This window comes from Centruroides sculpturatus, unplaced genomic scaffold (genome assembly GCF_000671375.1).
Source record: "Centruroides sculpturatus isolate CEXI.00-Female unplaced genomic scaffold, Cexi_2.0 scaffold775, whole genome shotgun sequence".
NCBI lineage: Eukaryota > Metazoa > Arthropoda > Arachnida > Scorpiones > Buthidae > Centruroides > Centruroides sculpturatus.
Genome location: NW_019385176.1, coordinates 83,505 through 98,450, shown reverse-complemented (window position 1 = coordinate 98,450; position 14,946 = coordinate 83,505). Strand labels below are relative to the sequence as shown.

General features: G+C 26.1%; 1 protein-coding gene across 1 annotated transcript in view; it reads right to left on the bottom strand.

Annotated features, from left to right (window-relative positions):
• The window catches only part of LOC111635765, a 49,261-nt gene that overhangs the window by 568 nt on the left and 33,747 nt on the right, over positions 1 to 14,946 (bottom strand). The window contains exons 25-31 of the mRNA XM_023380831.1: positions 14,370 to 14,902; positions 10,463 to 10,587; positions 10,256 to 10,386; positions 8,869 to 9,063; positions 8,249 to 8,793; positions 5,247 to 5,499; positions 204 to 230 (exon numbers count right to left, since the gene is read on the bottom strand). Coding sequence (XP_023236599.1) covers positions 204 to 230; positions 5,247 to 5,499; positions 8,249 to 8,793; positions 8,869 to 9,063; positions 10,256 to 10,386; positions 10,463 to 10,587; positions 14,370 to 14,902 — 1,809 coding nt within the window. The remainder of the gene's footprint in view (positions 1 to 203; positions 231 to 5,246; positions 5,500 to 8,248; positions 8,794 to 8,868; positions 9,064 to 10,255; positions 10,387 to 10,462; positions 10,588 to 14,369; positions 14,903 to 14,946) is intronic.

Here is a 14,946-nt window from a genome sequence, read left to right as displayed (position 1 = left end):
ATATTTGTGTTTTTCAAATAATTTTTGTTTGTCTCTATTATTTCTAAGTAAAAATTGAAAGTGTCTGTAGAAGTAATTTTTTAAAATATCTTTTTTCATGATAGTTTTAATACTTATTACTATAATCTATCTAGACATGTTAAACAATCCTTAAATATACAAGTATAGTTAAGAATTGGGCCACAAGTATATATATAATATACTTGTNCAGACTTATGATCTGAAATATCCTAAAATAAAAAATTATTTGAAAATAATTTTTAAAACTTAATGCATATGCATTAATATATTATAAAACATAAAACTCATTGTATATGATCATATAATAAAACTTTTGCAAAAAATTCAATAAAATTTAAGTTTACAGCTTAAAGATAAATCAGTAAAGAGTACAAGAATTTTCAAAAAGTTTTTATCTGAATTTGACTCTTATTTATGTTGTTTATATATTAAAACTACTTAAATTAGCAACTGCACTGTATTTCTGAACATATTTACTTTGATTTGAAGGCTTAAAATAAAAATAAAAAATATCTTTCAATAACTAAATATGTTAATCTGTAATATGTTAATCACAGGATACAAATATTAAAGCAAATTTCATAGTCCACTTCCATTAGATATTGCAGTTCTGCAAAAGATCATTGAACAATGTTCCAGTATAGTTCAAAAGTTTTTAGTGTATTTGGCATTTAGGAATCTATTATAGTCTGACTAGATAATTGATTACATGTGACATAAACATATTCCTTATTCCACAATGTACTTATAATAAAAATTAGCTGCTATTTATGTTTTGTTAAGTCAAGAATAATATCTAAAACAATTTTGAAATCATTGTCAGTTACTTATCTGTAGGCCCATTTTCTAAAAGTGCTTTTATTTTATCACTTAGCAAATATTTAAAGTTATATTAAGCTTTAAATGAAAATGTCATATTTCAATGACTCTTGAAAAATAAAAAAAGTTTGTTCTTCTTATTAAATTTCATAATTTATTAATTCTATTATTTCAACAAAACTTTTCAAATTAATGTAATCAAAAAATAATATAAGATGCCTTAGATGCTTATTATTATCATAGTTTATTAATTAATGGCTAAAAGTTAACAGCTGAAAATAGGGGTCTGTCAAAATATATCTTTTATAAAAGAGTCTGTGGCCTTTCAAAGTTTTGGAATCACTGATCTAGAATATCTAAGTTCAATATAATGAAATTATTTGTTATACCTATTTTATATACTTAATTCTTATCTATAAATAAGGGAAACAAATCTCTTGTAATTTTTCTCCATACAAAACCTTTTACTTTTTTATTTTTTATATCCTTTTAATCTAAATGTTATATAACATTGGATGATTTCTTACAGCATTTGTTGTACAGTTTATCATCTATGGCTCAAATATTCTCTAATTTAAGTTTTACAAAATGAAATGGTGGGCACTTACATTGAATACAGAACATGTGATACCAATGCACACTTCTATTAGTTCTTGACCAATGGAAGAAGGTCAAGTTTGATCACAAACCAAACTTACTGTTATATTGTTGTAACTCCCAAAACTAAGCCATTATTTAGTAGAACGTGACTATTGACACCATGAATATTATAATGGGAATGAATAAACATGAACAGAACTTCAAGGACTATTCCAGCCTTTATTCTTAAGATAGAAATATTTTTTTTATATGTTAAATATTTTGATTTATATTTCATAAAATCAAAAACAGATCTAAACCAGATATAAAAATTAAAATTTTATTTTCAATACAAAAATCTATAAGTATATGGAAAGATGCATGCATTTTATGAAAAAAATAATTATTTTTTATTTAATAATGTAAACAGATATAAATATACATAAAACTGTCTCAAACCTCACTCAGAATCAAAATTTTTTTATTTACTATAATATTTTGAGAACACTCTTATCTTCAATGACACACATTTAAATACAAAAAACATCTGAATTCCATTTGAGCAAACAAATATTCCATTATGTAAATTCAAATAAATTCTACACAATACAGTGTGCTGCCAAAATAGAGTGAGAAAGCTAGTTAACTTAAACATTAAGAAAGAAATGAGTTCCAAGCAAGAAAATAGAAAAAATGGAGAGAATGAATGATGAATATGGTATGGCTAAATCAACAGTCAGTATGATTTAAAAAACAAAGAAGAAATAGAGTGCACAGATTCCAAAGAGAATCTTTAAATTAAGCAGTTCATGTAATAGCATGAAACAGATGGAAACTTATATACTGTATATAATGTATAAAATTTAAATGAATTTTATATTATTTTTATGTTTATATTTTTGATTTTTTATTATATTTTTCTTCTTTAAATGGTTGTTAGATAGTAACTTTGTTCTAGACTTTGAACTTGGAATGGATTATTAAACCTAAATACATATATTTCAATCTATGCTAGAACAAATAACTACTTTAATGCAGTATTTTTCAATTTTTTATTCATTGTGGACTGGTAAAATTATAGATAATTTTATGTGAATCAAGTAATTATATGCAACTGTAAATGATGCTTATTTATTATGCTTATCTAGAATTACTGTACATACAGGGTTCCTACTCAAATTTTTATTTTAATTTCCATGACTTTCCCTGACCATCTTTGTACAAATTCCTGACCTTCACATCCCTTACAGTATGGCATATTGACAAAATAAAACAGCATTTGACTTCCTANTAAACTTTAGATTTCATCATGAAATGTCATTAAATAAATGAAAATTATAATTATTATTATTATTAATTCAGATTCTTTAACTTTACTGAGATTAGAGTTCCAAAATTGTTTTACCTGTTAAGTAATTTTTCAACAGTGTTTTCATTGATGACTTTTGCAAATGCAGAAAACAAATCTGCAGCTAAACCAGATGTTAATCTGCTTCCAGTATCAATTAAGTTAAACAGATTATCAAGTGTAGACTGTGCATTCATGACTAGATGTTCTAACCATTTTCCACTCAAGAAATATTCTTTTTGTAATAATGGTAACTAAAACGAAAAATTTTAATATTTTATAAATGAACCATCATAAATGAAATTTGAATTTCCATAAGTTTATCATCTTTTAAATTAAAAGTCTAGTCTAATTTTGGAAATAAACATTGAACTATATAATATGATTCTGAAACAGCCAAAAAAAATATGGTACTTAAATGTAGCATTTATACAATCATAACAAAAAGTATATACCAATCATATAAATAGGATGATGTTAGGAAAAGATTCTTCATAATCATTTATAATAAATTTATTTTCAGAAAAGTATTTTGTATAATTATAGTTAGCAGGTATTATAATTAAACTTTTCCATCTGTTGGAATTAGTTAGTAACATCAGAAAATCAGCTTTAATTTGTAGTGTAATCACTCATTATGCTACAAATTAATGTATTTAAGTAAGCGTGAATCATTACATTTAATAGATTCATTTTTATTTTGCTTTACAAAACAAAAAGCATTTGTGGAAAAAACATGTAATGGTAGAGTAATGGCAATTTAACAAAACTAAAACTTCAATTATTTTAAAACTAAAAACAATGATTCCATAATTATTCAACCATAAATAATGAGACTCAAACATAGAAATGTAAACTGTTTACTACATGAAACATCTTTAAACCATCCTAATTCATCAAACTGAGAGGGTTTGAATACATTTCTAATAATCAAAAGGCTTTGTAAACTTCTATGTGAGTCTGTTCTTTCTTTATGATTGAAATTCAATTCATTAAAAAGAAACTGTGATTCATTATAAATTCTTCAATGCAGAAATTTATTTCTGCTATTATAAGGAAAATAGTATTCAAAGATCATTCATGTTAAATTTTAGTTCACAAACGTTATATTTTTTTCTGTGTTAAATATTAAATTTTTAAGTTTTTACTTATTTTAAAATAAAAATCTAATGAAGTAAATTCTACCTTTTTAATTAATATCTTCAAATCTAANAGAATTACTGTACATACAGGGTTCCTACTCAAATTTTTATTTTAATTTCCATGACTTTCCCTGACCATCTTTGTACAAATTCCTGACCTTCACATCCCTTACAGTATGGCATATTGACAAAATAAAACAGCATTTGACTTCCTATGCACATATGTTTTACTTCTCTAATGTTTTAATTAGTTATTTTTCTAATTAATGGTTATATATATTTTATAATTGCCAAATTATTAAAATTAAAATAAAATGTTTTATTAAAATTCTGTTATTAATCCACAACCATAAATCTACAAGGCTTTGAAAAAAAGAAAAAAATAAATTTATTATTTTTTTTATTATTCATTAACAAATTCTATATAATACATGTACAAAAGTATATATTTATTAAATTTATCTCTTAATAAATTTCCAAACTTTATTAATAAACTGGAAAAAACCATAAATTGTTTTGTTACATAATCAAAATTATTAAAATGAAAAATGATAAATAATACTATTTAAATTATTTATCATTTTTTGTGCTTTGTAAATTTCTGGAAAATTTTGTGTATGCTTGGGAGAAGAAATTTTGAGTCCTGAAAATATTTTGCACCATTTTTCATAAGTTGTATTGCACCACATTGCTTCTTGCTGTCTGCAGATGGCCACACTTAATCAAGCATATTGTCAGTAAAAAATCATCAAGGCAGCCAAGGAAGCAAATTCCCTGACTTTTTGACAATTTTTAACAAATTCCCTGACATTCCATGACTTTTTCTGAACACTAATGAAAATCCCTGTTTTCCAGGTGCATAAGAACCCTGTACATAACAAATTAAATACAGTAACTCTACATTACTACTTAAATGTCACCCATAATCAACTGTGCCAGTTTCACAGCACGGTCAAATATTTTTCTGCGAATCTATGAAAATTTTTCATGGATTGACAGTTGCAAAACACTACTATAATGAACAAGGTTCTAGAACCAATTATGTTCATTCTAGCATATCCCACTGTACATTCCATAAACAGTTTAAAAATTTTTTAAAACACCTAATAGTATAACAACAAATAGAACAATAAATAATAATAATGAAGTTATTACTTTTTGATTCAAGATTACATTCTAAATGACAGACAACACAGTATATTATAAACTTTTATCTGTTTCTATATTTATGCATTGTATATAATTCATAAAAATTATTCTCAGATTTTTTCTAAGAATTAAAAATTTTACAAAAGTATCAAGAAAAAGTTCTTTAAACAATCAGAAATTACACATACCTTTTGTTGCAGCAATATCCTTAAAGCTTTGATTGAATCAGGTGATAATTTTAAAAGAATATTCACAAAAATTTGAAGATGATGTATTTCAGGTAGTAAACTTTCAATATTTATTACCAAATTGTCATTATCTGAAGTATTTAATAATTTTTTAAATTCCAATATAATCAAATTAGTTGCATTTTCATAGTCATGCAATTTGCTAGATGTCATATTTGACATTGAAAAGATAGTATCTACAATCTCGATTGTTCTGCAAGAAAACATAGAAAAATAATAACTTCTATTTATTTTATTTCTTATATAATTTATTACAATTATTAAAAATAATAGTTTAATAAAATAATAATTTCATTAATTTAAAATATTTTTTATGTACATTTTATTAATATTTTACTCAATACAACCATCACTGCATTAAAAATTTTAATAATTTTTAAAAAAATAACATTGACAGTGAACAAGAATCAATTCTGAAAACTTTTTAAAGCTGTTTGTTTGATGGGATGAGGTAATACAAAGAAAATCTACTGGGGAGGGCTGCTCGTAAGACTTTCTACGAAAAACTGCTTCCTTTTAAGATGATGAAAACTTGGAAAATAAACTGGGAGTGTTGCCATTATTTCTCTCATGCTCCAATGATTCAATTGAGGCTTTCAAGCACTTACAGCACATTTTGATTTAAAAATTTGTTATAATCTGCATATGAAAATGTAATGGATAAATTTCTGGATCAGATTAAGGCTAAACATGTCATCAACAGAGAATGAATAGCTACTGCTTCAGAGATCAAAACCAAAATGATAAGCAAATGGATATAAGTGGGTAGAAAGAAGAGAAGCCTTTACTTGGTGCTGAGACATCGACTAGAACAAAGCAGAACAACAACCTTCACTTGATGTAGGGATGTTGTCTAGAATGAGGCAAGAACAAATAATTCAAAAACCCCAGAACAGAACAAAACTTGGAGTACAAACTCATGAGTGTTGACAATGACAGCTTTGGATCTACAACTGGCTAATATCCCCATTAGCTGTGACAGAAAATGATTACTGTTCCTAACTATGATAACAATGGCCAATCAGTTTTGTTATAGTTTGGTTCTATTTTACCTTCTGAAATTTACTTTTTTTAATTTTTGCATTCTATAAATTTTTCCTATTTAGTATACAAATTTTTCCTATTTTCTGCAATCTGTTGCAGAGCCAATCAATGCAATTCATTTTAAATCTTTCTTTGCTTTATATACACAGAACTGTCCATAAATTATGTAATGCAGATATAGGTGGGTGGGTATGCAGATAATTGTTACCATGCTTTATAAGGAGTGAGGATATATAGTCGACCACCCTATAACACTGTTGATTATTCCATTTTATATTAATTTCATGTTGTATGAGTCACTTAGATTTACAAATACGTGAGCTGTTCACAGCCCAGCACACATATTTGTAAAATCTAAGTGACTCATACAACATGGAATTCATATAAAATGGAATAATCAATGGTGTTATAGGGGGTCAACTTGTATACAAAAACTCTATGTAATGCTAGAATCTCAACTGAGAATCTCAGGTACAACAATATGAAATTTTTTGGAGTGCGGGAGACGTCAACATCGACACTCAACTCGGTATATACTGATCGGAAAGTATTCCTCTGAACTTTGAAACTCTCCCTTATAATTTCAGCCTTTTATTTTTCTGACAGAAGCAATTTTCTTACAGTATTCGCAAGACTGTCGAGTGGGCACTCATTAAGTTTTGCATCGGTTTTTATTTTCAAAAGGTGAGAGTATAATAGCAAAGGTAGAGAAAGAGAGTGGGCAGATGTCTGATGGCTGTTGGCTGTTATTGCAGGGCAGTATAGCTTGAACAGGTCTACAGTAGGCCACAGTTCAATCTTATCTAAGAAAGATACTGTATTATCAAGAAGACTCAAGCATCTTAAGGAGTAACAAAAATCACATCTGAGAAATAAAGAACATTGAAGAGTTCATAATGTAACCTGAAATGAATCTGATGACAGAAAAACACCAAGAAACTCAGCGAGATATATTTTCTTCTGAAAGAGAATCCAAACCAGGTTGAGGTTAATAGGCTTAGGGATCTCTACAATTACAATGCTATTAATTATTTCTGAAAAATCTTGCAGAGACAAAAGCAATTGACATTAGATAGATTCTTTAACCCCCACAAATGGAAAAAACATGACTAATAAAAATGCAAGACTGTGTATATATGTATTTTTATTATTACATATAAATAAGCATAGTAAGAAAGTATATATTTTTTTATTTTTTGTAGGAATTAATCAAATTCCCATAAAAACCTATGATAAATCGATAATCGGTTAACAAACAATTTGGATAGAGAACAAAGTCTTGGAATGGATTATGTTCATTAACTGATCACCCACTGTAGTATTACATAGTTTATGGACAATCCTTTACACAGTTTCATAAAAATCCTCATAATTATTTAACTGTAACAAAAACAAATATAATACATATTGAAACATAAACAGAATTTAATAGACTACCATATATATATATATATATTTTCAGCATGATTGCACTCTACATCTACTAGTATAATTAAATACAAATACAAAAATTTTCTATATATATTATATCTTCAAAACATTTTTCAAGTTTTAATATATTGTATTTTCAATGCAATTTAACATTATTGTTTTAAAAAGGGATAAGAATTTTCAAAAATATTATTATATGGATTTAAGGTAAGTAAAATTTATTTATTACTTCTCTTTGAAGTTTTAAAATATAGAGAGAAGTAAGTTAAATACAGTAGAGTTTCAATAGTTCAATTTGATTGGGACTGAGAAAACCTCAAACTATTGAGACTCTCCTAAACTTTAAATAAATTTTTGTTAAATTATTTATTACTATTTTATATAAATAAAAAATTACTTTAAAAAAATATATAAATTTAATAAACATAATCAAGTATATAAATAAAAAATAATTAAAATTAACTTACTGTTTCCATAAATCAGGATTTTTCCATATATTGGATGAAGCCAAATTAGCAATATTTAATAAATTATCTTCTACTTTTTCAATTTTTTTGAATAAATAATTTCCTAAAATAGCATGTAATAATTTTTTCACTTGTATCATTTCCATAATAGAATCATAGAATTCTTTCCAGGGAACATTTCCACCCCGATTTCGATTACGAACCAGCCCTACAAGTTTTGTAAAACTTTTTGAGATGTTATTTGCAAATTCTTCTGTGCTTAATTGACATAAAAGTAATTGAAATTCATATCTCTCATTAACATTTTTATAAGATGGAAAAACACTAGTATTTAACATATAATTTTGAGTACAAAATCCTGAAAATATTCTCTGCAATGTTATATAAGCTTTAATTTCTGGCTTATGTAACAGTAATGTAAAGTTATGAACTGTAGGCATCCAAGGAGGATCAATTGCTTTTGATGTTGAAATTTCTTCAATCAACTTAACAAGTTGAACAATATCTGAACCAAGTCCATTCCAAGATATTGGCTCTATTGGATTCTATAAATATATTTGTATTAAAATATTAATGATGTTATTAAATTGGGGTTTACATTTTATAAATATTTTAAGTACCTTAGTATTGTTGAGATTTGTTAATAACTCATAAGAAATCTGATTGAAATCATTATCACATAGTGGAGAGAGTAACTTATTCCAGTCTTCAGAATTTAATGCTGGATTATAGAGATAGAGAGTAGGTGGACCAACACACAAAAGATTAATCATTTTTGTTAAATTATATCTGCCATCAGCTATCCATTTTGAAAACTGGTTAAGAAATATAAAAATACTAAAATTAATAAATTGTTTTTTACACAATTAATTATATTCAAATATATAAAAAATAAATATAAAATATTAAATGAACTTTCTTATATTTTATATTATAATAAGTTACATTGCTATATTATATTGTTAATTTATTAAAATTATATAAAATTGTTAAATCATAGCTTTCTTACTTTACTTTGTTGTTTTCTAGTCAACATTAACTAATGCATTAAATGAAGAAATTTCGTGGATATCTTTATTAACTTAAGAGTAAGTTCATGGTATAATTATAATTAGAAAGCACTTATTATAAAACGTGTAACAGAATTATAGTCATCCATAAACATTTAATTGTTAAATAATTTTTATAAGTATATGCCAAAAAATCAAATAAAAAGATGAATTGCTAATAGCAGTGCAAGGAGTTTGTGATGCCATAAGTTTATAGTATCTGATTGTCTTGTCATGCATTACCAACTCCAAAGTATAACTTGTTAGTTTGCTATCGTAATTTAAGTATTGTGAAAACTGGAACTGTCTTATACTAAAGGACAAAAATTTTTCATGAGGAAAGGTTGAGAAGAAAAGTTACTGAAAATCAAGATAAAAGTTTATATGAAAATATCTTTTATTACCTGTGCATACAAAAGTTTACATTTACAAACTTTTTAATTAAAAAGATGTCCATTGGGTCTATAAGAAACAAAAAAAGGAGTTGTCATAAACAAAAAGTTATCTGAGAAAAGACTTCAAATCATTCAGGTATATTTAAAAATAAGTCCTATGAATTATTTAAAGCATTTATCTCAAGAGACTAGATCATCTTATGTTCTGTTCATACAGCTATGAAAAGAATTAAAGTTTAGCCATATAAAGTAAGGATTGTCCATAAACTTTTTATTTATTCATTTAGAATTTCAAATATTACCTCTTGAGTCTATAGCAAATAAATGTTCAAGATATGTTTGTTGTGATGTGTAGCAGGATATTAACAAGTACAATCAACTCATAGCATTATAAAGTCTAATTCATGACATCTCCAAACTCTTTGTGCCATTTCTCATAATTATTATTATTATTTTTTTTTTATCAATCAGCAGAATATTTCAAATGTTTAAACAAAAATGTCTTCAAATTTGTTTATATAATATAAATATTTTTTATATTAATTAAACAAAGATAAATATACTTTATTTGGTACTTGAGCAGTCCATAAAAATGTCGTTATCACTTCTGGTAACATTGGTATGAGCTTTTGAATAAGTTTCTCTGTATGTGGCATGATTGGAAGTATGCTTTCAGTTTTTGTAATATCAATGTCTAAACAAGAAAAACAATTAATTAATTGTTTTGAAAATTTATATCTTAAATTATACTTATAAGTAATAATTAATACCTTTTTTCAATTCTGCTAATTTCTGTATTGTAATCCAAATTATTGTATGAATACTGTGAAATGCAACTACATTCAATTTTTCTTTTTCCAACATTGTTCCAACATGCATAAAAACAGGTGGAATTCTGCAAAAACAAAAATAATCTGTTAAATTTTTAAAACAATATTTTATTCCATTATAATGATATATATTCATAAGATCATTATCATAAACATATGGTTTAGACATAAGCAATGTAAGCTTTTGTCTAAGACCTCATAATTTTAAGAGCCTGATATGCACAAATATACACTTATAAATATCCAATCTTGGTCCAGTACTTTGGAATCCATACCATCAAGGATCTTAATTCTTGTATAAAGTAGTATGAGATACAGGCAAAACTTGTATAAAAGGAATTTTTCATGACCTCACTTGTCTAAAACCATATATAGCCTAAGATTGTCACTGTTTCATTTCATAAAGTAATTAGTGTTTTAAACTATTATGTTAATTCTTTCAATAATTTTAAAAATAAAATAGACATATATCAGTCATTGTTCCTCCATACTTATTCATTAGCAATCAGTTTAACACTGTTCTTATCTTGTACTGGATAGGGCAGCCACCATAGAACATCTGAGTCAGCTAATAACTCATGGAGAAAGTAGTATTTGAATTAGCACTCCCCAGATGGAGGGAAGAATGACCTCAAAGAAGCCCAACAGAGATTTCCAAGCCCAGAATTGGACAAAAGTATCTATAAATATGAAACATTGAGGAGGAAAGGGGACTTCTGCTTGGTGCTAGATAGAGAACAATGAAAGACAAATGTACAAGAAGTAGAAAATAAAGACCCTAATGTCAAAGATTGTGTGGCTTGGTCAAGAGAATGAGAGTTATGAAACCCAACTGGACAATAACCAAAGAACCAGCAACAAGGAACTTTGTGATCCTAAAAAAAGTAAGGAAAAGGCATGATTGATCACACTTGAAGAGACCTTTTTTGAATGTCATAACTGAATTTTAATATAAAAGTAATAAACTAATTTTCAAAATTTCTAAAAATTATTTGATTTAAAAATAAAATTTAAATATTTTCAAAAATATTAATTTTATAGACTAAACCTAATATAAATATATATAATCCAAATATATAATTTAAAAGATTTTGTAAAGTTAAAACAAAATATTAAGTGTTTTATAAGAATTAAAAGTTGAAATACTGGTTTTTATGTAAACATTGGAAATTAATAAAACAAACATACAGAGAAAAACCATTTCTAAACAATCATATTACCTATATCAATAACTGTATATGTAAGTTAATTTTAATATTCTTTAATATAAGTTTGGTATATTATTTTGTTTAGATTATATATATACATTTTTGAAACAGCCATTTTTGCAAATAGATTTCCACCATTATCATCTTGAAAATTTGACACTTCATTCAGTATTTATTTCATTAATCTGAGCATTTACATTTTTTAAAATTTTAATTAAACATACAAGATCAAATTAACAATGACTACAATCTCAGAGCAAACAAATTATGATTATGCACTTTCATAAAAAGTATATTATAGATAAGTATATATTATAGTAAAAAAATATATTATAGATAATATACAATATAATTTTAGGGGGTGTGAGCTGCTCGGCTAGCGTGTGAGTGAACTTTTGAGAGGAGTTGAGTCTCAGTAAATTAGAGCATGAAAGCGATAATAAAGAAAGGAAAAATGACTTGTGTAAAAGTTTGGAAATTTGCTAACAGGTTATCCTTGGATTTAATTATAATACTATTAATAATTGCTGGAGTTGAATCCAACCCAGGCCCTCTGGCCCGTTCCCCACAAGGATTAAGTCATTTGGAAATGCAAAAAAGGGGGCGTGGCAGACCTTGCAAGGTAAGTCCAAAGGACGAGGAGAAAAAGAATCAACTAGCAGAAATTTTAAGTGATGAATATTATCAAATAGACGGAAATAGTAAACAACTCTCTGAATCTACGAAGAGTCCGAAAATTTATGAGTACTTCGAACCAGTAAGAGAACTAGAATCACAAGTTATTGAGGAACCTCAATATACATTAAAATCCATCTATGATCTAATTCAGGATAAATTTAGTCAGGTAAATATGGAGATTCAATCGATTAAATCTGAAATAAACATATTGAAAGAAGAGAACAAGAATTACAAAGAAGAAATGAAAGGAATCAATCAAAAGCTACGAGAACTGGACGAAAAATTGAGAAATAATACTCATCTTAAAGGTATGTTGGAATTTGAAATTGATAAACTTGTAAACGAGAAAACTAAAAAGAATATAATCATTATGAACTACCCATTCAAATCACTAGATTACTTACAAGAAATTAAGTTATTCATAAATAATGATTTAAGATTAAAAAATAATGAAATAGAAGGACTAATCAAATTAAATAATAGAGAAAATAAACCTATTGTCAAAATAATTCTTGATTCTGTTAACGCAAGAAATGAGATTCTTAGAGAATTTTGGCAGTCGAAATCAAACTTAATTGGCAAGGACAAGGAAAAAATAATATTTACAGCCGATCTATGCAGACAATCGAGGTTATGAAGGAAATATCTACAGATTAGGATTAAGCAGGAAAAGTTAAATAAGAATAAAATAATAGTTAGAGATGATTATTATATAAAAGATAACTTAAGATATACGTATGACATTAATTCAGATAAGATTATTCAAATAGATCATTTTTTAGTAGTAGTATGATCATAGATCCAGAGGAAGTAGAGAAAAAAGACGTAATATACTAAATACTGAGATAACCCAAAATAAATCAAATTTTCTCCAGTATTCCAAAAATAGTTTGGAGAATTGTGCTGATAAGGAAAATAAAAATAATTTTACATCTGTAAAAAATACCAACAAAGGCAGAGAGAATTCATGTATAAGTTTTTGGAATATTCAAGGACTTCAAGAGAATATGATCAGTGAGCCAGTAAAAAGTTATATAAAATCTCATACTATAAGTGACTTCACGGAAATCTGGATTGCTGATTTCATTAAAGAAGACAAGGTGTTTCTAGAATATGAGGTTGTATAGCGGAGCTCAGAGGACAAGTAGAATGGGCCGTCCAGCAGGTGGTCGATTATTGTTAATTAAGAGGAACTTTGGTAAACTTTTTAAACACTGTATAACAGGAAAATTTATTTTTGTGGTGATTGAGCTGGAACTTAGAATTAATATATGTTGGAAAAATTATATTTAGGAATTATAATTATTAATCTGTTTACTTCTTCTGAAAAGTTAATATTAAATGAAATTGAAAGAAACATCGATCAGAATTGTTAAAAATTAATAACAAAATTATCAAATTTTCTAAGAGTAATTTCCCATGGTGTTATTTAAAAATTAATTTCAAAATTCCATATGTTTTGTGGCGGTAAAGACTCAAAGGAGCTAGTACAGAGTTTTGATCTATACCTTTCACCTAAAAGTACTAACGAAAAAAGCTAAGTATGTAGTAGTCCATATAGTCAAGATCGATACAATTTATAGACAATACAAATATGATTGCAAACTCAAGTTGATGTAATAATTTTAATATCTAAACAATAATAGGAATTTAATTATATTGTACACGTGTAAAGTAAAAATGCTTTCATTGTAGCACAAATTGATCCTCTCTAGAGGGTATTTTCCAAGTTGTACTTTAAACTTATCAGTCCATGTGATAGAGATATTGGTTTAACTCGGGTTGATGAAGATGTATTTTTTAGCAATAGTAAGATTTGATTGTTACTAATATACATCCCTTGTAACAGGCCACGGCCTTAATACGAATAAAAAAACTTGATTGATTACTATATAATTTTTTTTAATTTCAAACCTTTTTACATTATAATAAAATCTTTAAAATATATAAGATTAACTTACACATTCAAAATATATTTCCATTCTGAATTGACATCTTGAAAAGATTCTGGTATATTTTCAAAAACATCTTTTTCTACCATATCCCAATTAATTCTTTTTTCAGTAATTAAATCTAAAATCGGTTTTATGTGAGTAATATTCATAATGATTTTATAAAATTCTTTCCAAGATGGTTTAAAATTTTCATCAGTCAAAAACATTTGTAACAATTTATTTGTTTCATCCCAAGTATTTTTATCCTTAGTTAAATTACACATTAATTCCTGGATAGTACTTTTATTTAAATGATTGCACAACATGGAATATGTAAGATGAACATAAGATACTCCATATCCTAAAGGAAGGTATAACAAAACGTTGGGCTTCTTAATAGTTACACCAATATTTTTGAACATATTAATCCATGTTGTTTGATTATTCCAATTTTTGCTTTTTACAATAACTTTCTGGCTTACTAAATTTCCAGAATATTTTATAGAATTACTGAAATCTTCTTCAAATTTCTTCCAATCAATTGGATCTGTATTATTTATCTAGAAAAATATAATTTATATGAGATAAATTAAAAAATAATTTT